General features: G+C 37.2%; 1 protein-coding gene across 1 annotated transcript in view; it reads right to left on the bottom strand.

Moving 5' to 3' along the window:
• LOC136847945 (uncharacterized) overlaps positions 1–14370 on the bottom strand; it is a 313292-nt gene extending 298922 nt beyond the window's left edge. Inside the window, 1 exon segment of the mRNA XM_067119965.1 lies at positions 14270–14370. Coding sequence (XP_066976066.1) covers positions 14270–14279 — 10 coding nt within the window. The 5' untranslated portion in view covers positions 14280–14370.
• Between the last annotated feature and the right edge of the window lie 10392 nt (positions 14371–24762).

Raw genomic sequence — 24762 nt, 5'->3', positions numbered from 1 at the left:
ACAAATGACAGCGAGCGACCGCACGTTCGCCCACAAAAACACACGCACCCACACACACACACACATATATGTATGCGTGTATGTTGGCACATTCTATCGCTATATTCTGCCAATCACATTGATAAGAGCTCCCCATTAAAGAATTAACTCCTAGTCATTCATCACTAAGAAGAAACAACGGCAAAATTCGTCCCACTAAGTATAGCTCGAGCTTGGTTTTAATTGCAAAGCCTGGATCGGGACAAATAAGGAATGGCCGCCCGTTATAGCCCCAGAAGAAGGGGTGGATGGCTGCGAAGTAGAGGAAGGTCGCGACAACGCCCTCTATCTAGCAACCACTCCCCCAGAACCCCTTCCCCACTATCTATCCTCATCCTCTTGGGTTGCATTACGTTTTTCCCATCGCAGTTGATCTTTCTGGGTAAAGATCAAGTCGGCGGTCTCAGCCCCGTCTTTAATTACCGATTCTGCGAGCGACGGAATTCGATAAAACGAGCCTATTTGTTTCACTTAAGTTTTACGTTACTATGAAAGGGAAGCTTTCTGTTTCAAAGATTTCACTGTGCAGTGTGGAACGCCGAAGGTCAGCGTTTTTCACTCTCTCTCTCTCTCTGTGAGTTAATGAAAAGTTCTTTCGAATGGGAACGAGTTCGTTTTCTTATATGTTCCAGAATCATGGCGTGAAAGGAACCGAGTCGTAACAACCTCAATAATTCAAGTTCAAGCGCTTGGTCCCGTTCTTTCTATTCGTGTATGTGCTTGAAAATGACAAACTTCTCGACTCTTTCCTACTCCTCTTGTCTGTCACATGCCTTTAAAATGTCACTGGCCGTTTGACATTCTTGGTCCCATTTCCCTTAAACGACAACCAGCACTGCATCAGCGGGGGAAAACTTTCGCTGGAACACCAGATGGATGATACAAAATCAACAACGCTGTCATTTCAAGGTTGACCTTGAAGCGTCAGCGTCATATATTGCATAACATCCATATAGGATTTCAGCGAATATTACCACAACCTCTTGAATGCTGGAACCCATTACATCTAGTAAAGCTGGTTTCGCTGCGCTTTTTTAAAGGAGAAAACACAATTTTCATACCGAAAGCGTCATAAGGATGAAATATGGAGATACAGATGCTGACAGGCCTACAAAAACACCTCAACAAATATATACAACTGACCACAAGCTAATACGAACAGCTACTGGAAACATATGTCACAAGAAATTTAATCTAATTGGGAGACTAAAACTTGGTGCAACCTTCATACTATTTTACATGTATAAAACATTCTGTGGTCTAGAACCAGAAGAAAACTAGACATCACTCAACTTTCTCGGACGCAATTTTTCGAACATTTTAAGAGAACCCAGAGCTTTCTACGCGCTTAACGGGTGCATGGAAACAATTACCGTAATGCGTCTTCTTTCTACGCCGGCGCCGTTAAACACTCAAGATGATATTTTCTTCGTGTACCTAGATGAATGCACTTTTCTTCAATATGTTGACAAAGAAACATAACATTAAACAGCTCAAAAAACATTCGTTCTTTTTTTACAGCGCATGGAGCATAAGGCTCCCAAAGTAAAGCTGTTTGAAAACGAGCATTATGGCTATTTTAAGGATTTCTATACGTAACTAAATCGCCATGGATAACGCATAACGGTTACTTATTCTCTGCACACACACACATACATACATACATACATACATACATATGCAAGGATAACGTATATATCCAAGCACATACTTAATCAGTGTTCAATAGGACTGACATAAATTTTCAGTAATACACGCTCGTTTTGAAACTGAAGATCTTTCAACATATATCGATTAATCAATTCAGTGTAATGGATTTCGACCATAACATCGCCATGCGTGGAACCTGAGAACATATCACGACACAAGCTTTAACTTTTGAGCCTTTTATTTCATTAGAAAATTTATACAAATCATTCTCAGTATATAGGAATGAAAATCGTCAAATCAAGATGCAAGGTCATGGAAAATATAAACTCGGGCATAAACCACTGACTCAAATCTCGCTTAATCTTCAAACAAAACGTCTCAAACACAAAACAGATTTTAATCTACACTAGGTATTGAAATGAATTTTTTTTTTTTACATTCACAGCTTACGTAAATAAAAAATCAGTACAGAAGAAAAACACCGCCTTTTTAACAACCGTCGAAAGGAGAACGTTTTGGAAAGTATTCGAAAATCGTAATATTCCGAACAGAATTTTTAAACCAGCCGGCTGAATTCTTCGCCACAAGAAGTCAAAGATCCAAAGGCAGCGATTTCGCCAAAGAAATTCTTGCTTTCAGGATCTGCGTTCTTCTGGCTTCAGGAATTTGGCTTTCAAAGAATGCAGCATGAAATTCTCTCTCTCTCTCTCTCTCTCTCTCTCAGCTAAGCCTTTTTCTTCGTGTTGGTGAACTCCGACACTTATGGTAATCTGGGAAAGTTCTCTGAAGGTTTTACCTCGTCTGGGGTTACCCGGAGCCATTAGCATAACGAGGGTATTAACTGGTAATGCCTTAAAAAGGGCCTACAGTGAAACCATTCTCTCTCTCTCTCTCTCTCTCTCTCTCTCTCTCTCTCTCTCTCTCTCTCTTTTCCAATGACCTTTGCTATTACAGAAAAGCTGAGTTATTGCATGTCGCTAATTCACTTGCCTTCAGCGTGGCTGACCTTTGACGTTGTAACGCCAGTTTATTGTACATACAAATAATTACAACTATCACTTTCCCTTTCTTCCGGTTAGGTACATTTAAATGAAATTCGTCATCTCTCCCTGCCTCTCTATACTTCTCTGAATGTCGCTGGATACAAAAGGAATCGCCTTGTACTCATCTCTTTTTGCCCTATTTATTTCCGGTGAGGCCGCTGCGTCCCTCTCTTCTAAGTTTACCTTGATATTAACCAAACCTGTTTTTATGCGTCGACTGCTGCCCGCGCGTCAAACTGCGACAGATCTACTACTGAGTTGTTCCTGCTAACCGTAGAAGGGTAGCCTTTGCATTCTCTTTTATAGCAAAACACAAAGTAAAAATTACATGGACGACTGTCGGAATTTCGGCTTCCGCAAGCAACATTTATGGCCGGTGTCAAAATTGGAAGCGGATCTACCCATCTCTTCCTGAATTCCTGTGTCATTCTTTCATATCTCCGAGAACGTTATGACTAATAACACAAGCTCTCAGCAACCGTGGCTCTTTAGTCTATGCCATGAATTCATTTCCTCTCCGGTAATTCCGGGTGGGATGACGGAGGCGGTACGAAGCGGATACGATTTTGCATGAGAAATGCGTATGTCAAGAACACGAGCAAGCAAATGCACAACCTGCTTGCAAGATGAACTAAGCACGCGTAGTGTGAATTTATATTAGTTTGACTCTCTCTCTCTCTCTCTCTCTCTCTCTCCTATAACTGGTTTTCGGCGTAGAGCTTACGTAATGTTACGGGATTATTATAAACTGGTTAAATAACCGAGTTATACTGTATGTAGTCTTACGTTCGCTTTGAAAAAAATTCAGTTTGTAAACAATTCTGTCATACTGACGACAGACAGTGGGATGTTATTTGTGCAATGGTGTACTGTATATGTTAGAGAGAGAAAGACAAATTGAGGCTGAGAGTACGTTTTAAAACTTAATTCGCCCACTAAGATGAAATTACAAGAAAAAAAAAATACAATCATTCCCTTTGTCTCTCAGTTTGTCTGTCGCTTTTTCACAAACACACAGACATACGCTAGCAACAAGAAACTGTTACAGGATGGCAGTAGAGGAAGCACGGTATCAGAAAGCAATATATAAACATATAATATATATATATATATATATATATATATATATATATATATATATATATATATATATATATATATATATATGTATGTATATATATAAATATATATGTACAGTATATATAAACATATATATATATAATATATATATATAAAATATATATATATATAAACTATATATATATATATATATATATATATATATATATATATATATATATATATATATATATATATATATATATATATATATATATATATATATATATATATATATATATAAAGGTGTAGGCGTTCGCAACATATCACCATTTTCAGTGGAATGAAATGTACAAAGCTATACAAAAAGAAAGGAACGGATTGAAAGAAAGAAATGGGATAAGTGTAAGGAAAAAACCCTCAAGCACAAACGCCTCGAAACGCAATCATGCAAAACATCCAAAAAGGAAATTTCATCATTATGAGTGAAAGGAAAAGGGTTGAGGGTAGAGGGAAGGGGGGAAGGAGAGGGAAGTGAAAGGTAGGGGGGGGGCTGGAGTACAGGAAGCCAGTTGAGGCATACTGTAAGAAGAAAAAACTGAGGGAAGGAGATAGTAATTGGTAAAGGAAAGCCGGAAAACCTACACCCCTGGCTAGCAAGCAGAGGGGAATTGTGTTTTTCCTACAGGTTATAAAAATAAACACCCTCTAAGGAAAATATTTAATTTTAGTCAAGAAAATGGGCGAAAATCAAACCACTGACTAGTCAGCTGAGGCAAATAAAAAAATTGTTTCAATATAGAGACAGAAGAATAAACACCTGTATCTAGTATATTTACAGAGGTTGCATTTTCCTAGTTGAAGAAAAACAAGAAAAAACTAATATTAATCAAGTACTTAAAGAAAAAGTGTACACTGAGTCGCAGAAAATGGGAACTATCGTTACATAGCTACTCGTAAGAAAAAGGACCTAGATAATTAGGCGAACAAGATTCTGCAACTTACAGAACAGCTAGTAAATTACATAATTTTGGACCTGGAGCAATCTGACACATCACATGGAAGGATAAAAGCCCCATAAATGGGGAAAGCGAGACAGCCCCTTGAAAGATGACACCAAGGAAAATTTCACTTAATGATTATAAGAAAATCAATCTATTTTGGATGATAAAATGTGATTTTGACTTCTATTCCCACAAAATTTGACAAGTGGACGAACTGACGGACGTCGCTCCTTTCTTCCTACGCGCCTATGGACAAAGAAGTCCCTTCGTCCCCGCCCTTACCTTCACATTAGCTCCCACATACACCAACGTGAATAAGAGAAACCATCGGGTCCTCTTTGATTTCTCCCTTTGTTCATTATTTCTAACATGGAAGAACTTTCACGCAATAGCATTAAAACGAATCTTTGGTCTAAAAACATTTGGACTGCTGTGTTTCATTTTAACTACCTTTCAAATCTAAATAAGCTGATGAAGGGAATTTCGATGAGCCTACTGGGTACGCTAATGGACATTCATAAGAAACTGTGTGTGTGTGTGTATGTGCTTTTGTGTTTGTGTCAGTGTCTTGACTATTTTACGATTCAACAAATTCTAGTCATGCTCTATTGACACCAAGCTCAGTGGTGTTCCTAGAACCTGACAAGAGTCCGACCTCTGTTCTAACATTAGATCTTCCTCACTCTATCCGTCGATAGGAAGCTTCCTTTTAAAGGTTAGCATAAAATCCTCTAACTACAGCCGATCCAACGTTTAGATCAATCAACGTCTAAATGAATCAGCGAAAGAAGACGACTTCCTACATCTATGAGAAAATTAGCTGAGGCTGACCTTCGCTGCCATCAGAACACCATCTAACATTAATTGATACTTGGGACTCGACCTCAGACGTATGAACCAGAGAAGGATATTATTAACTTGATTAGTTTCCTCTAATAAACAACGACCTCGGTAATTATGGGATTACACGACACGGTTCAACATGAAAGATTCATGGGAAATAAAAAAACAAAAGAGGGCAAATGTCTACTCTCATTATGGAACTTTGTTGCAACACATAGAAAACGAAACCATATTTTTGTAAATGAAATGAATCATTCTGCAATAAATGGCCTTTGGAATCTGCACCAACTGTTTTTATATTTCCCAAATGCAATACTTTACAAGAATTTCAAATAGAGTAAAATACAAAATCAGCAATCTGAAAATTGGCGGGATACGAAAAGGGATTTAATCATTATGTAATAAGTAACAAAAAAAATGAGGAAAATATTTTTATATGATACATAAGTGAGAAAACCCGTAAAGAACAAAAATGATTCGATAAACTGAAAACATCACTGATCAGGCATCAATAACAATGTGAAATATATATATAAAAAAAAAACCTATTAACATATCACAAAGGAAAAACTCGACAGATTAGAGGGAGGAAAAAAAGGTATACATTAAGACGTAATGGTTACTTGGCAACAATAGCTGATACTAAGGCATTCTCATTTAAACAATAGGTAGAATCTAACTACACCAATCGCACATTAAAAGACGTCACTGCGTCTCTTGCGTAAGTAGGCCATGCGTTCGCGGAATGGGAATAGTATGTACGATGCAGGAGAGAGAGAGAGAGAGAGAGAGAGAGAGAGAGAGAGAGAGAGAGAGAGAGAGAGAGAGCTGAAAATACATTACTTCTTGACTGATGTACAATTAACCACAGGCTAAAGAATATCGCCAAAACACAATGAGAGAGAGAGAGAGAGAGAGAGAGAGAGAGAGAGAGAGAGAGAGAGAGAGAGAGAGAGAGAGCCAATCGATTTTGCGCAATCTAGTATCGACAAGATAAAACAAGAATGCGCTGAAGTTTCTTCGGCGCAATCGAGTTTTCTATACAGCGTATAATCTAGGCCACCGAAAATAGATCCATCTTCCAGTGGTCTCGGTATAATGCTGTATGAGCCGCGGTCCATGAAACTTTAACCACGGACCGGTGGTGGCCTATCCTATATCGTTGCCAGACGCACGATCATGGCTAACTTTAACCTTAAATAAAATAAAAACTACTAAGGCTAGAGGGCTGCAATTTGCTATGTTCGATGACTGGAGGGTGGATGATCGACACACCAATTTGCAGCCCTCTAGGCTCAGTAGTTTTTAAGATTCGAGGGCTGACAGAAAAAGTACAGACGGACAGACAAAGCCATCTCAATGGTTTTCTTTTACAGAAAACTAAAACTTCCAAGTATAGATGAAACGATAAAAAATCTCTGGGACAAACCAACTAACAACGCAAATTAACATATCTTTTTAAAACCACTGCACGGATTCGCTAATCTTAAAATCACCTCAACACAATAGATTTAATCAGCAGAATTGCTAATTCAGTTCCAAACTCCTAAACAAGGGGCGTTAGGACCCAAGAGGGATATGGCCACCTACGTAAAAATCAACGTGGTAGAACCCCAAGAAAAAAAAAGATGTCCTTTTATCTTTTCGGAAGAGATCTCTCACATCGAGCGTTCGAATACGACCACCCGTCTTGTTTTTATTTCATTTTTTTTTTTTATCCATTTGCGGTAACATTCAACCGCAAACCCCCTTTCAAAACTGAGAGGAAAAAATGAAACGTGATGTGTGGAAGAATCAAATTTAAAACCCTGATTTTTTTAACTGAGCGACATATAGAACGAAATTGCCATCTATCCTACCTGATGAAAAATAAAAAATCTTACACATATCAAAATGAAACGTTGAAAATTTACTACTTTTTTTATAGGATATATTACGCAAGGCAGTCGCCCTATAATCTGAAAATCAAAAGTCAACCTCTAACGACATTTTTTTCAGGTGCCGTTCTATGTAGAATTCAAGCCCTAAAACTAAATGAAAGAACAAACCTCAAACTCGAAAGTGATGTCTGAGAATCAAACATCAGAAATCAGACAGTGAATTCCCTATACGGGACAAAACCCCATCCTTTGGGGAGTTTGAGGACACAACGCCAACACCAGCTAGGCCCAGAAACCGCTAAGTTGTGTAAATAGGCTTGTAAATCTCGTTGACCTTTCGTAGCTCGTCTGGCGTCACATTTCGAATGTTCGGATAAGAAGACCCGAAAGGAAAAACTGACTAGGGTCGGCAAGTGCTGCAGGATGCAATAAAGATAAGGGGAGATTTTAAATCACCTTTTCGCTATTCAGAATCTACCAGATTGGCTAATGTGTAGATCTGGCCTAAAAATAAATTAGAAAAGCATGTCAAAACAGCGATTACAAAGGTACGGAGAAATATGTAGTAATTTTGGTAATCAAAACCGATTGAAAAACTCCCCTCACAATAATAAAAATGACAAATCAGTTAAATTACGAATGAAATAAAAAGAAAATGAAAAAGAATACCCTCAAAGTTCAACCAAACAAGTATTAAAGCACTTACACCAATCCCTATCCAAGAAGTCACGAACCTATCCTACTTCCATGTCCTCATTCCAGCATGTCCTTCCAGAAAAGACGGCCTCAGCGTCCCAACAAGAATCCACAAGTGAAAAGTGTTGTTGCAAGCATGTAAAGTGATTTCCCAACGTTGATAAGAACGTTATATGTTTTTATTCAACATGTCAAAGACTGGTCTTAGTGGTGGATTATCTTATGTTCGCTTAGAAGTACACGTAGGTATGTACGCATGTATGTAAGTATGCACGTATGTACATATGTAAAGATAGATGGATGTAAAACCGTGTCTTTATATGAAACTTGAAAACAAAATGAGCTTACCTGTGCAAGTTCTTGTACTTACATTATAAAATATTAAAATAAATACCCAGTAATAATACTTACCATTGCATGCAGAACATTTCACATTTGAACAAATCCCTCCACCAAAAATAAAATAATGAAGATCATACCATTAATTAAATAGACATGCAGTGCATACATACAAATTAAACTAACGACAATGGCTTGTATTATCTTTCCCTTATCAACTATAATAGGAATGACTTCCAAAATTACATAATTATAACTCATTTAATCTACTCTCGCAATTCAAATCCGTTAATAACTTTCTTTAATAACAGTAACGTTGGTTTTAAAACAGAAAGTCACTTTTACTCATTTAGGTTTCTTTTTTATATGAGGAATACTTCCGTGTCTATAAATTTTGTGAAGATTGAGCTCATGCCTGTCAACTACATTCATGACTATTGATTAAATGCTTACAAAGCAAATGTAATATTTGCAGATTATCTTTTAGACAGCAATTACATTTACTCCAAACAATATTTTTTCTAACTATAAATAACTTCCATACCAAGCATAAACTCTTTTTTACTGAATGAATCTAATTTCTGCCTTCCTTAATATAAAAAATAACAGTAAAGGTATATCATTCCATGCAATTATTAAAATGAAGCAAATGCTGAATAGTTTCTACAATCAAAACAATACCCTCCACCATTTCTGAAACAGTGTACATATAAAGATACACGAAACATTACAGTAATAAACAAATTAATTATAACAACACAAGGTCATCTGACTGTAACGGCAGAAGAAGAACAAGGGCGTTCAGGTTTTAAGTGCATGAGGATTGCTGTGGGCGTAGGGCAAGGCTAGAGACGGGCGCCCCTGACGAGGAATGTGGGCGTCGAGCGTGGGCAGTCGGCGCCCTTGGTATTTCCAGATTCTACAGGGGAGGGCGTGACGTCACATTTTTTCTTCAGAACGCCAGCTAATACTTCGCGACTTCCAGGGAATGTTTAAATGTCTTCAAGTCTTCCAAAAGTTTCGTTAGTCCTGGAATATTTTCTGCTTCCGAAGACTTCTTCTTAATGCATTCTTTCTTATTTTTTCAAGTATTTCTTCTCTGTGAGAAACCTTTAGTCCAATTCTAGTGCTCTATACTACTTTCAATACAAGTCTGTCGATTGTATTTCTTCTTTTAACTTCTTTATTTCTCACTCCTAATTATCTTACTTTTATTTTCCAGATCTAGTTTGAATCGCGATATAAGATGAATTTGAAATTCTACATGACTGTTTCTGACTACGATAAGCGTAAATGTGTGTGTATATATACAGTATATATATAACATACATATATATATATATTATATATATTTATATATATAAACGTATAATTCAATGAGAAGACAGATGGCCAGATATTTTCATTTTGCCTTATCAGCATAGACATTCGTCTTTAATACCCGCAGTTTTTACCGTTTTTAACAAGAATATCTTATCATACTCACAAACAAACACACACACATATAGAAATAAATAATATATATGTGTATGTATATATAATATATATATATATATACTGTATATATATATATATATATATATATATATATATATATATATATATATATATATATATATATATATATATATATATATATATATATATATAATCTTTACAGCTCTAACAAATCATGCAAGAGCAGAAATCCTGAGAGGTGAATTTCACACCAACCCCGAAACCACAACGAGCGATAAATGCTGACTACAGCGCCTTCGCCCTAATGAGTTCTCAACACAGTTTCCTTTCAAAAGCAAGAAAATGGAAAAAAGAATAACAAAAAAATACAAAAAAGAACACGGATTTCATGTGCTTCCTTCACCTTTATTCATTATTTAGTTGTGTAAAAAAAGTAAATGAGGTGATATCATAATATACACCTGCTAACTTACTGACATCGTAGTTTACAACGCAGAACCATGGTTTGTGTAACGTAATGGAATAGAATTTGTTTCAAATGATGAAATGCAAATCAAAGAATACTTGCTCATATAATTGAGGTATTCTGTATATTTTAAAGAATTTGCACTAACACATACATACATACATACATACACACACACACACACACACACACACACACACACACACACATATATATATATATATATATATATATATATATATATATACATATACATACATACATTTAAACAAACTTTGATCTATATTGCATTAAGCTTGTATTAGGGACTTACACAAATAGCAACAAAAGAACAATTATAATACAAAGAAGATAACAAATTCGCAGTTTTTACATACATACAAGTATAATCAGTAATATCATGATGGCGAATGTTATGCAAATTAGCTATAAATGTCTATTCTAATCGGAAAACTAAAACCCCAGCAACTTTTTTTAAGCATTAAACGCTTGTGGTGACAGGGATTTTAATTCTATATCTTTCTAACATTAACATGCATGACTCATCGGTGGTAACAAAGCATGAAACATACAACGTTGCGCAATTCAGTCAGGAGCAAAGAGAATGTGCAAATAATTACGGAACAGGAAAAAAGACTTCTATAACAAGTAATGACACGCTCATCCCGTCAAAAAACCCCCTCACTTAATTGTCACTTAGCGTTTAAACGGCACGATAATTTAGATAAAATTAATATTCTTAAAATGCATGGGCCGACGGGGATGGGTAATCTAATCCAAGCCCAAATGAAACAATGAGAAAGGAAAAGTGTAGAGGTTGGCCCCGAAACAAGTGAAAGACACGCCTCTTGAAAACAGGGAAGAATTTATAGTTATAAGTAGTCGCATCATTTTTCATAATGCATCTGTTAAAAGAAATTCACATACTGATCTGTGGTCGTCAAAGAACCACAAACGTCCCGTCAATACCTATACTCAGAGAGAGAGAGAGAGAGAGAGAGAGAGAGAGAGAGAGAGAGAGAGAGAGAGAGAGCATGATTATCTATCTTACATACGTTCAGAGAGAGAAAATTCCATGCAAACAGACAATGTCAGAATGAAGCCGAGCCGTAAAACGACATTAAAAGTTCATGTCTGGACCAATCACGGGGTGTGATACATATCACGTTCGGAAACCATTGCCAATCACAAGAGTGTGTTACACATCCCGTTCAAGAGACCCAGAGATGCAGCATCAGCACCCACAGATGTTTCCCGAAAGAGAACTCTTCTAGACCAACCAGGAGGCGCGTTAGGTGCGAAGCTGGTCAACCTAGTTTACATGGGAGCGGTCTTGACCAATCAAAAGGGGCGTTACATATCAAGATGCACCGGAGGGAAGAGGGGTGGGGAGGAGATGGGGTGAGGAGGATACGAGGACAGTCGAATAAACCCCAAGAGTGAACAAAAGCGAGATTCAACTCCCTCTTCCAATCCCCGTCAGCAGCATCCCACACCCAGCCCCGAGTGCCTTATATGCAACAGGGCGAAGTGGGTCAGAGACAACTTTCCATACCCTTAGAGGTGCCCGGCGCTTGGCACTCACTGGCAGGGCCCTGCCTCCCTGCTTCCATCCAACTGAATTCTCTTCATTATCATTGCTTGTTCTTTCTTTTCCTTTCTCTTCTTTCTAAGAAAGTGACCATTGTTGATCTTACATGAGTTTCGGCTACAGGCCACTTAATCTCTCTCTCTCTCTCTTTTCATTCCCACACAAACTCTCTCTTTCTGGATGACGATGACCACTGTTAATGTCACGGTAGTTTTGGTGCAAGACCAATCAGTTTATCAATCTCGTTCCCTCTCTCTTCACACAGGCCCTTTAATTGATGCTGTTGCGACTACTATTGATGATAAAATGCAAAACAAAAGTATTCTCCGGAGCTTTGATTTTTAATGAAACCTAAAACCCTTCTTTGATTCTTATCCTTTTCCCTTTTGGGCTGCCGCTGTTTAGTTTTAATGCCACACTCTTGAATCCTTTTATTTCTTCGTTAACCTTACACTTCCCTTTAAGTAATCCTGCATGTTAATAATATAATAATAATAATAATACAACTAGGTATAATAACAATAATACTACGTTCTTTCACCTCCCCTAATTACCATCTAACCTAATAATAAGAATGCCTCGATGAATCCTGTCCCTTGTCATCCCTTATTCATCGACCGGTGTCCCACTTACAATGTCTCCTGCAACTGTAATCATAAGCACATCTTCTCATAACACAGTCTTCTTTTTGACCCCTTCTGCATGACCTCTTTTGTCCCATCCAAGTGCTCTGTCTCATTCTGGGATTTGCATCAACTTCTAAGTCTACCAGATAAAACTAGCTTTATTTCATGCAAGTTTTAAAATGTAGTAAAAAACTGTTTTGTGTTTAAGTATTCTGGCTTCTTCCGGCGCACCTAAATAGATTAAACAAAATGACAGATCTACAATGACTCAATCTTCTAACAGTGAAGATAATTTGTTATTCATTCTACCGCATCACATTCCAAGATTATACTTTTTAATTACTTCGCCGAAATAACAAGTCTGGATTTGGCACGAATTTCTGTTACTGACTCAATTTCACTACATTTTCTATTTACTTCCATTACCAACATATCCTTGATTACTTAAACGCAGTTTGCTGTTCTTGATGAAATTTACAGTAAAAAAAATATATGCATATATTATTTTATTAAATTATCTGAACTAATTAGATAATGCATTCGCAAATACTTTCAATTTATTACAAATAAATTACGATTCACAACAGCAAAAATATCTCTGCAGACACTTGGCAGTAATTGTAAAATGCTAAAGATTTGCGTGACTTGAGCAATCTTAATAACAAAATTGTAATGTTTCTTTTTTGGTTACCTTGGTGATTATGCTTCTAGATAAAAAAAAAAAGAATAGAAAAATACACCTACAGACTTAAAAAAAAAGTTTAACAGACATTTCCTCGATTGTTCTTGCCAAACGAACACATAATCTAAACCAACCCAGAAAACAGAAAAGCCAAAATGACAGCGCCAAGGTCTCCTCATTTTCGCTCTCGCGTTCAAGTCGAGATTTCTTTTTCTCTTACTTCCTTCCACCCTGTTTTACCGTCGCTTCATTGAAATCTCTACCTCGCTGAGGAAATGACATTCTCTTCATCGGAAGCAGAAATGAATCGTGAAATAAAACGAGCTGGGAAGAGGAAAATGAGGAGAAACCATTTTCATGACGCCAGCAACTTTCGGTTTCAGCAAACAACCGCATCCACACACGCACAGGCACACAGACAGACGCCGTGACCATTGTTTTCCGTTGCAAAAGCACACGACGAGAGAGCGAGAACGTTGTCGACGGCGACGGCCAGGCCCCTCAGGGAACGACGCTTTTGGCCAATTCTCGCCTCCATATTCCCCCGATGAATTTGAAAAAAAAATCCAAGATCTTTTGCAAAAAAAAAAAGTTACCTTTTTTTGGGAACCAAAAGCCGCCAGGCACTTGTTGGGAAGCACTCGCAACTTTTTAAAAATCCTTTAAAGGGAACGAGATTCCACTTTGGCACACTCAGAAACACACCTGGACACTTGACACCATAAAACGACTTCTCTCTGTCTCACGCCAAAGGCACTACTCTCCTTTCGCCATCTTCCATTTTCGCTTTGCAATTTGCAAAACTCCTTGCCAGGGCGCCCGTTCTTTGCCTTTTTCTCAGCCCACTGCTTTTTTCTCTTAATATGCACACCTGGGAGAAACACAGAACCTACCTGTAGCCATTGGTGAAGAAGGCTACAGCCCCCAAATGTCTCACACCCCTGAGCTCCTTCCCGACACCAATACCACTCACTATGGTAACAACACTCACACTGAGACACCTTCATCAGCTTACCTGTTCGGATCCGCCTTGCCAAGACAAGCCTCTCCACTGACTTTCGCTCACCTAAGGCCGGCCGAACGATAGTTTTAGTTGCGCTTCGTCCGCTCAGATCTGGAAGGGAGATATGAAAGCTGGTTATTTTAAATAAAAGAAAATGATTATTTACCTATTTTATTTAGCCTTTTAACCGATTTCAACCAAATTCATATCGACTGAGTCACAATTAATACAAGTTACACAAACGAAGAATTATTAGGAAATTAACTCCACCCAAAACCTTTAGGCAGCAAGCACCCTGATTGGCTAAGGCTCTGAAAGTGGGCGGAGCCAGAACCTGGAAAGAGAGAAAGAGGTAGAGGAGGAGTCGTGAACTCCACAGGTGACTTGCCCTTCAGTCAAATTTAATCTCTACATTAACCTCTCCCATTGCTGTACTGCACTTTGCCAGCACCAACTCCTCAAGAAACCCCCTGCCCACTTCATCGAAGACACCAGAAAATTCCGATGGAAGTCGATCGAAAGGCAAGGGGCATGGAACTTAACAGCCGGGCGGTCGGGCTCAACAGGACAATCAACGCAAGGATCGACTCGCTCACACTTGAGCGATTCGTGCAACGGGACCGAGCTCATCCTCCTCCATACAGCACGGAGCGTAACGCAGGAACCCCTGGAACGTTTCTTAGTTCGTTCCCTCCTTCGGCAGCATCAGAGGATGGAGAACGACCTGCCGTGGTTACAACAGCCTCTCGACGCCATCTTTGGAGGACGAGGCTACAGGGCTCTCTCGGGTCGTCCTGGGTGGTGTTCAGGTTTTCGCTCTTCGTCTTATTAATAAATAATAAATCCTGTGTTCATCTAGATGATTCCGACAAAATTCTGATTCTTTTCAAATTTTTCTTGAAAATAGGGTTGTCCATTTTCTTTGTTACTGGAATGTGCTTGGTAATAAATGAGCACATCCCAATAATGGAAATATTTTCTGCCAGCCTCAGGCCCGGAAAATGGAGGAGGACTGAAATTTGGGTTAATAAACCATTTTGTAAAAATGCCAAACATTACTGGGATTCGAAAGGCATAAGCCGTCTTTTGTTAGCATAAACGAGTAATGATCAAATGATATTATAACAGAAATAATGATGATAATAATAAGATTAGTCTTCTTTTCGTCATTAATCCAAGAAAATTACATTAATAATAATAATAATAATAATAATAATAATAATAATAATAATGATTTATTATTATCAACTCTTCTACTTCATTTAATCTGTAACATATTCTACATCATGAACTTTCCTTTTTTGTCTATTCTTAATGCCCTGTGAAAAAAGAGAGAGAGAGAGAGAGAGAGATAAAAATAAAAGTCTATTGGAAAAGTTACTAGAAATTATGTCCAACGTTTCCCACGATTTTGCAAAGATTACAGTCATAACATAGGTAATAAAATAGCTTATAAATTCACAGTCACAGACTTATGGACATCGAAAGTACACATAAGTGTAAACATAAGACATATATATCTCTAACCATAATATATATATATATATATATATATATATATATATATATATATATATATAGTGTATATATATATATATATATATATATAGTGTATATATATATATATATATATATATATATATATATATATAGTGTATATATATACATATATATATATATATACATATAGTGTATATATATACATACATATATATATGATGATTATAATCACTTTTGTACGTGATTCATTTTATCACACATTACCACAGGTGAAAAAATAGAGACAGGGTGGGTCCTGACCAGTTTCGACTTTATTTTCAAGCCATTGAAAAATAAATGGCTTGAAAATAAAGTCGAAACCGGCCAGGACCTACACCCTGTCTCTTATTTTTTTATTAATGTTGATAAAAAAATACATACATGTGATATATATAAAAATATATATATATATATATATATATATATATATATATATATATATATATATATATATATCAGTTTACCATACCGAGCAGGTGGTTCCCAGTGGTTCCTATAAAAGGCACAACAAATCTCACTATCACAATCATACTATAATCGTTGATCACGGATGAAGCCCCGTGCTGAAAACGTCCACATTAGCCGATTTGTATGCCTACAGAGAAGGCTCATTATCAGCGCGTCTAATTCCCATACACACACTGTATCTTTCAAATCGTTTTACACGCACTCCCTCGCTTCTTGGATGCTGAAGCTCTTCATTTTCAATTCCCCTTCTGCAACATCTATCCATCACTTTCTATTCCCTATATTTACTACAAATAGACATAATGATAAACCAACAGATAACATAATGAATTATGCATGTACCTCTTCGTTTGGAAAAATAAAAAACCATATGAAAATGTATAAAAAATCAAAATACTCCTGGCTGCTCAAAAGACAACCAAGAGCTAAATTTAGTCTTTGATTACTTAATCAGAACATCAAATACGTACAAAATATGTTCCTTTGATTTGTCTTGAAAAACGAAAAAAACAAGAACATTTTGGGCACATTCCTTCTGATTGCATTGTCCCTTTGTTGACCTAATCAATTAATTACTTACTCGGTAATCAATCGACTGTGGTGGTTCTGGGCCAAAGGGCATGGAAAGGCATGTGCTAGCAGTCTCATTTTAATCCCAGTCAAACTATCAGATATATATATATATATATATATATATATATATATATATATATATATATATATATATATATATATATATATATATATATATATACACAAATACACACACATAAATAAATATATATGTATATATACGAGTATATATAAATAATATATATGAATATCTTATTTATACATATATACATATATACTGTACCTTTTATATAATCAGAAAAGAGCCGAAAGTAAAAATACGAAGGTATGAAAACAGTGATGAGAATGACAATGATGATGATGATGGAGGAGGGGGGGGAGAGAGATAAAAAAAAAAAGGAGAATGAAGGAGGGTAGCGCTGGATCACAAAAGGATGAAGACCTGTAGAGAGAACCACACCTGCATAAATACAACCATAAATTTGTCTTCCAGACGAAGCGATGAGGAATTCAAGACGGATGGCTGACTCCGTTTGAAATTGGCACCTTCTGAGGAGGAGGAGGAGGAGGAGGAGGAGGAGGGGTAAAATGAACTGAAGGAGTAGGAGGAATAAGAGAAGAGGGAGGAAGAGGATGAGAAGGACATGAAAGTTAGGAGTAATAGGATGAGAAGGGGCAGTTCTGAGAAGGAGGAAAAGGATGAGGTTGTCTTGCTAGGAAATAAGAAGAGGAAGAACTCAAGAAAAAGGTAACGAAAGCATGGAGAGGAAAAGAAATGTGGAAGGAGAAGAAGGCTGAGGACAAAGAGATTGAAAAGGAAGAAGAAAATAAGGAGGCTGAGAGAGAGAGAGAGAGAGAGAGAGAGAGAGAGAGAGAGAGAGAGAGAGAGAGAGAGAGAGAGAGAGATGAAAAAACGAGGATGAGGAGGAACCTATATCGCAAGCGACGTGAAAAAAGGTAGGCGGGGGGACTGAGGAGAATTAGCTCCCCTTTCGTCTGTCCCTTCCTCCCAGGAAGAAAGTACTTAAGAGAGAGAGAGAGAGAAAGGACAACAGCATACCTGTGAATGTCAAACGAATTAAGAATCGGTCTAAAAAAAACCGTCTGGGATAATGCAGGCGGAACCATCCGGCTGGGGAAAGCAAGAGAGAGAGAGAGAGAGAGAGAGAGAGAGAGAGAGAGAGAGAGAGAGAGAGAGAGAGAGAGAGAGAGAGAGAATGGAAAAAAGTATGAATGGAACGTCCGGTTGCCGAAAGAGGATTCGAAGGAAAGTTGTCTGAGGAAACGATTGCAGGAAACGAGCGGAAATGAAAATACATTCGTACTGATAAGTGACAGATGTGCATGATCTGAGTTTATATAAAAAGTGAGCATTCCACACAAATAAAAGTAAGCTCGTGTGAATCACAGTTACTTTGTGTGATTTTCTTTAAAGGAAAAATTAAGAAAATCTAGAGTTTAAATTTCACTGGATATGGTTACATAATAAGACGATAAAACAATGACTACGAATATTTGTCTACTTAAATAAAGATGCAGCTTATAGTGTGAAAATTTAGCTAAATAAGACTAAAACAAAATACAGGCTAAGACGTAACACGTAGTCTACAAGAGTTCAGTCACACAGATGATGACACAACATAAGCTATATTTTTTGGGGTTCCACAGATTACGACACAAAAGAGGATATACTGTAAGTGCTTGGCTGCATGACTAGACGTTTCAACACAGGCTGAATAATGGACAGTTACGAGTATCCAGTGATCTTCGTCTGGATAAATTTTGTTTTTATCCTGAATGAAAAACAAGACTACCACTTTAAAACCCTAAAAACACAAAATATAAAAAACCGCCTCCAATTTAAAAAAAAAAATTACAGAGTTTCCTCACCAAGGATTTGAATTTCACAATGAGATGGCTCAAAAATTATGCAGATTTTTCTTCTCGGCGATTGCTAATATTCCTCTTTATGTACAAAATGCCGATGGGAAGAGCGCTTAAGTGGCGATTTCATCAATTTGCCTAAATTTTCCTATTCTCTTTTCCCAGAATAACTGGCTTTCAGGCCGTCTGGACATTTAAATTCACATTAACCTAGAATGCCTTTTAATATGACGAAATCTTTTCCCCACATTAGGTATCGATTTCAAAATCCACAGAAGCAGCTGATACTTTTTTGTTCACTGTAGTCTTTTGAGCAGCCAGGAGTATTTTGATTTTTTATACATTTTCATGTGGTTTTTTATTTTTCCAAACGAAGAGGTACATGCATAATTCATTACGTTATCTGTTGGTTTATCATTATGTCTATTTGTAGTAAATGATGCATTTTCGGCACCGATAATATCTGTTGACTTAAAGGCAGAGTACAAAATAAATCAATCAGTCTGGCCCAGACGCATTAATTTAAATGCAGAACACTAAGTTTCACAAAGCCATTTGTAAAGGCCTAGTCAGCATGTGGTATAATCGAAATTACATAAACTGCAGTAAAGCAAGTGATCTAATAATTGATTGCTTAGTCAACGATACCTGGCGTTGCAATGACTTTGGTCATCGAGGCCCAAAGGTAATCTAGGAGAAAAATAAACTCTGGAAAGCAATATTCGCTTCCTTTATAGAAACTGCGAATTCCATGAACTATTTCGTTCCCTATACGATCAGGCTCTGGAATTATTTTCCAGCTTCTGTTTTCCTTTCCCTTTACAGCTTCTCATCCTAAAGGGAGGTTCTATCTATTCCTACTCCTCTTTTTCCTGTTCACTTAACTTTCTCTCTCCAATGAGTTTGGGCTAGATGAGAATATTAGGTTGCCGTCCCATCGGCCTCTACTTTACAAAACGCTTTAGACCTGCCTCCGATAATGAATTATATTTGTGGCTTAACCTACTCATTTATATACATACATACACACACACACACACATATATATATATATATATATATATATATATATATATATATATATATATATATATGATTATAATCACTTTTGATTATAATACGTGATTCATTTATCACACTTTCTACAGATGAAAAATATTCTTCACCTGTGGAAATATGTGATATATTTATATATATATATATATATATATATATATATATATATATATATATATATATATATATATATATATATATACATACATATATAATGAAATTATACATATATATGTACAGTATATACATACACACTATATATATATATGGATATATATATATATATATATATATATATATATATATATATATATATATACATATAAAAACATGCATAAAGCCGGACCACTATAGAATAAAATCACATTCGCTGCATACCATTTACAGGCAATTTGCAATCAAAGCATGTCTCTCCAAGAAAAATGAAAAAAATTAAACGTTGAATAATGTGCTGAGAAAAAAAAAACTGTAATGCAAGCACGTCATGGCAAACGATGAACGCATTATTCAAAACAATCAGCGATGATGAAACGAAGAAAATTAAGTTTACTAGGCATACAATGAAAGTTTACATGACCCGAAAGAAAACTCCACTTAAGATGATGTACTGGAGGGTCGGGTTGGAATAGCTCGCTGCGAAAAGATAGGCTGTGTTTGCCTTAAAGACCCTAACGCTACTTGAAGAATTACTTAGCCGCTCTAGGTATCTATCTACTAGCTACGTGATAACGTCGTTTTGGTTAATGATCGTTTTCTTATTGATTTACCTCATACTGATAATAATCCTTCTTACTCTGAAAACTGCGGCTTATATAATTATGTAATAGTTATAAAAAGGCCTTTCTACACATCGTCAGTTGTTGTTCATGATTAAGCTGGCGTTATGCCAGCATCGGCTCTTGCTCATAGAGCAGGCCGTAAGTCAGTCATTCATTGATATGAATGCGAAAGGTATGAGTGTGGATCGTTGATTTTTAATGGATGTGAAAGTGATGACAAAACTGGCCACGACTCTCGGCCTACATGAACAGCTTCAAATAAAAGGACTATAAACATTTTTTTTCTATATTTTGTTTGAAATACGAGACATTACAAAAAAATAAATTTGCAACTGAAAAAATACTGCCTAAGTTTACAATATAAATAAAGTTTCTCCACTTTGTATCTAATATTTGTGGTGGGGAGCTCGGCATTTTTTTTTTGTAATATCGTCTTTGGCAAAAATGTTTATGAGAGTATTGCATATAAACTGCATTAGATACAGTAACATTTTGTACAAAACCAAGAAAACAGGGAGACAAAGCATATGCGAAATTTATCGTCTACATTATTGTATTATTAAAGATACTGGAATTCTTATTTGATGTCAAACTTAATCCACATAACCACCGAAATTTAAAGAACTCAAATAAAAATCATTTATATGTGCCATGCTTAAAATACCTTGATTCACCATGCAAACGCCATAAAAAAAAAAATAATACACCAGAATCAAGACCGGCAAAATGATTGCTTTCTTGATAAACTGGCGTCACAACTTTAACTATCGAGGACGTCGAAAACGCACAACCGAAGGGCAGACATTACCACAAAGGGGATAATATGTTCCTCGCGGCTCACAAGCACGCCAACAGCAACGAGCAATCAAGCCACAAGGCAAGAAACATACTAAGTGACAGCAACACGCGACAGACTTATTCTTCCCAAGCACAGCCATCGAAAGGGAAAACACACGAGGGAGGAGAAGGGAGGATGATAAGGGAAATATTGGAGGCTGAGGGTTGCATACCCGAGGGAAGAGATGAAGATGGTGACCCTGAGGGAGACGGGGGAGAATGAGGGAGAAGTTTTTGAGGCTGGGATGAGATGTTGGGGGATAGAAAGAAGGCTATTGGAGGGACTGTGTATCAAAAAGGATGAATGTCAATGGAACGGTGACGACAGATGGCAGGGTGCTGAAGGGAATGATGGAGATGAAGGGAAGGCACTTGGGAGAATGATGGAGATGGAGGGAAGGTACTTGGGAAAATGATGGAGACGGAGGGAAGTCACTTGGGAAAATGATGGAGATGAAGGGAAGGCACTTGGGAAAATGATGGAGAAGGAGGGAAGTCACTTGGGAAAATGATGGAAATGGAGGAAAGGCACTTGGGAAAATGATGGAGATGGAGGGAAGGCACTTGGGAAAATGATGGAGATGGAGGGAAGGCACTTGGGAAAATGATGGAGATGAAGGGAAGGTACTTGGGAAAATGATGGAGATGGAGGAAGTCACTTGGGAAAATGATGGAGATGAAGGGAAGGCACTTGGGAAAATGATGGCGATGGAGGGAAGTCACTTGGGAAAATGATGGAGATGAAGGGAAGGCACTCGGGAAAATGATGGAGATGGAGGGAAGTCACTTGGGAAAATGATGGAGATGAAGGGAAGGCACTTGGGAAAATGACGGAGATGGAGGGAAGGCACTTGGAAAAATGATAATGCACGGATAGTTCTTGGAAACATGGTGACTGAAGGAATGCCCTTGGTGAAATGACAGATTATGGACGGAGCATTCTAATGGGGAATAATATGGACGGAACATTCTTATGGGGAATAATAGAGACATAGGAAATGATAAAGTGGTGAGGAAAAATTATGGAGATGAAGGAGACCATCCGGCAGAAAAAAAAGAAGTAAAAAAATGAACCTGGCGTTTGGTCATAGGCATTAAGGATGCGTGGGCAGCAGAACGTGACGGAGGGAAGGTCATTCAGGGGAGGCAAAGAGGAGTGAAATGGAGAGGTGGGCAGGAGGGGAGAAAAGTGCAAGATGGCTGACGAAAATTATGGTGATAATGGTGAGTAAACATTGGAGGAGAAGGAGACTGAAGGGTAACCTATTATTTTTTATTATTATTTATTATTATTATAATTATACTATTATTCATAATGAGCATACATTCTTCAGAAATAACCTTCGAAAGAGAAGATAGGACCAAAGTAGATTACAACTAATACTGAATTCACGTAAATAACCAGTTGCAACTAATGTCAACACGTTATCAAGAAAGACATATTAGAAAAAATCAAACAAACTCTAAAAAATAAGCAAGCAAAGAAAAAGGGAGAATGCCCAAGTGTACCCTTCAGTAAGGAAACGCAAACATTCGACTGGAAGGCCATAGTCCACACTATGGCACAGTCCAAGGTCTACTGTAGGATTACTGATGATGTGAATACCACCTAGCTAGAGGCTATTAAGCACTGCCGCTGAGATGACCACACTGTTACAAATAGCAGCACAGATTTACCCCGTCAGATGCGCCAAATTTCACTGAGAGACGAAGATGAGTTATAACCAAGGCAGTTGTAGCGGGAGTTGAAATTGACCCAGGAGATATCGACAGCATTAGGTAGCGGATAGTCGGTAAACTTAATAATACGTGGATAAATAACCATAATCACTCGAGTGACAAATGTATAAAAAAAATGAATGGAGGAAGGATTCATCTTGCACTGTACTTGTTACTCTAAAACTAAATCAATGGTGCCTTGTTCTGCAAACATACATCATTACGCCAATAAAAACATAGGTGTATAGTGTTTATAACGTAAAAAAATGCACGTATCAGATTCATTTTTTTTCCGGAAAAAATACTTAACTTCAAATTAACTGTATAAAATCCGCTTCACGGACCCAGACGCGAAGTCTTTTCTAAGAATCTGGTCTAATCTAAGCTCAGCGAATTGCAATAAAGCAAGTGATCTGAAGAAACCGCTGTAAGACAATAAACGTTACCCACCCATTAATCTAACGGCAACTTTGCGACGATAAATGAAGCATGAACGTAATTCTGCTAAAACATGTCACGCCGCCAATTTCCACGTTTACTCGGTGGATATCAGTAATCCTCCGTTTTCTTCCCTTGCAGAAGGCGCTAAACTTTGGTATTCTCTTCCTGCTTCCGTTTCTTGCAGTTCAGATGGTAATTAACTGGAAATTTTCCTTGCAATTCCAATGGTAATTACCTGGAACTTTTCCTTGCAATTCCAATGATAATTACCTGGAACTTTTCCTTGCCATTCCAATGGTAATTAGCTGGAACTTTTCCTTGCCATTCCAATGGTAATTACCTGGAATTTTTCCTTGCAGTTCCGATTGTAATTACTTGGAATTTTCCTTGCCATTCCAATGATAATTAGCTGGAACTTTTCCTTGCCATTCCAATGGTAATTAGCTGGAACTTTTCCTTGCCATTCCAATGGTAATTACCTGGAACTTTTCCTTGCAGTTCCGATTGTAATTACTTGGAATTTTCCTTGCCATTCCAATGATAATTAGCTGGAACTTTTCCTTGCCATTCCAATGGTAATTACCTGGAATTTTCCTTGCAATTCCAATTGTAATTACCTGGAATTTTCCTTGCAATTCCAATGATAATTACCTGGAACTTTTCCTTGAAATTTCAATGGTAATTACCTGGAACTTTTCCTTGCAGTTCCAATGGTAATTGCATGGAACTTTTCCTTGCAATTCCAATGGTAATTACCAAGAAATCTCCCTTGCAAATCCAATGGTAATTACCCGGAACTTTTCCTTGCAATTCCAATGGTAACTGCCTGGAACTTTTCCTTTCAATTCCAATGGTAATTACCTGGAACTTTTCCTTGCAATTCCAATAGTAATTACCTGGAAATTTTCCTTGCGATTCCAATGATAAATACCTGGAACTTTTCCTTGAAACTCCAGTGGTAATTACCTGGAACTTTTCCTTGCAATTCCAATGGTAATTACCTGGAATTTTTCTTGCAATTCCAATGGCAATTACCTAGAACTTTTCCTTGTAATGGTAATTACCTGGAACTTTTCCTTGAAATTCC

This window comes from Macrobrachium rosenbergii, chromosome 18 (genome assembly GCF_040412425.1).
Source record: "Macrobrachium rosenbergii isolate ZJJX-2024 chromosome 18, ASM4041242v1, whole genome shotgun sequence".
NCBI classification, from domain to species: Eukaryota; Metazoa; Arthropoda; class Malacostraca; order Decapoda; family Palaemonidae; genus Macrobrachium; species Macrobrachium rosenbergii.
Note: the sequence above shows the minus strand (reverse complement) of the source record. Positions and strands in the feature narration are given on the sequence as shown.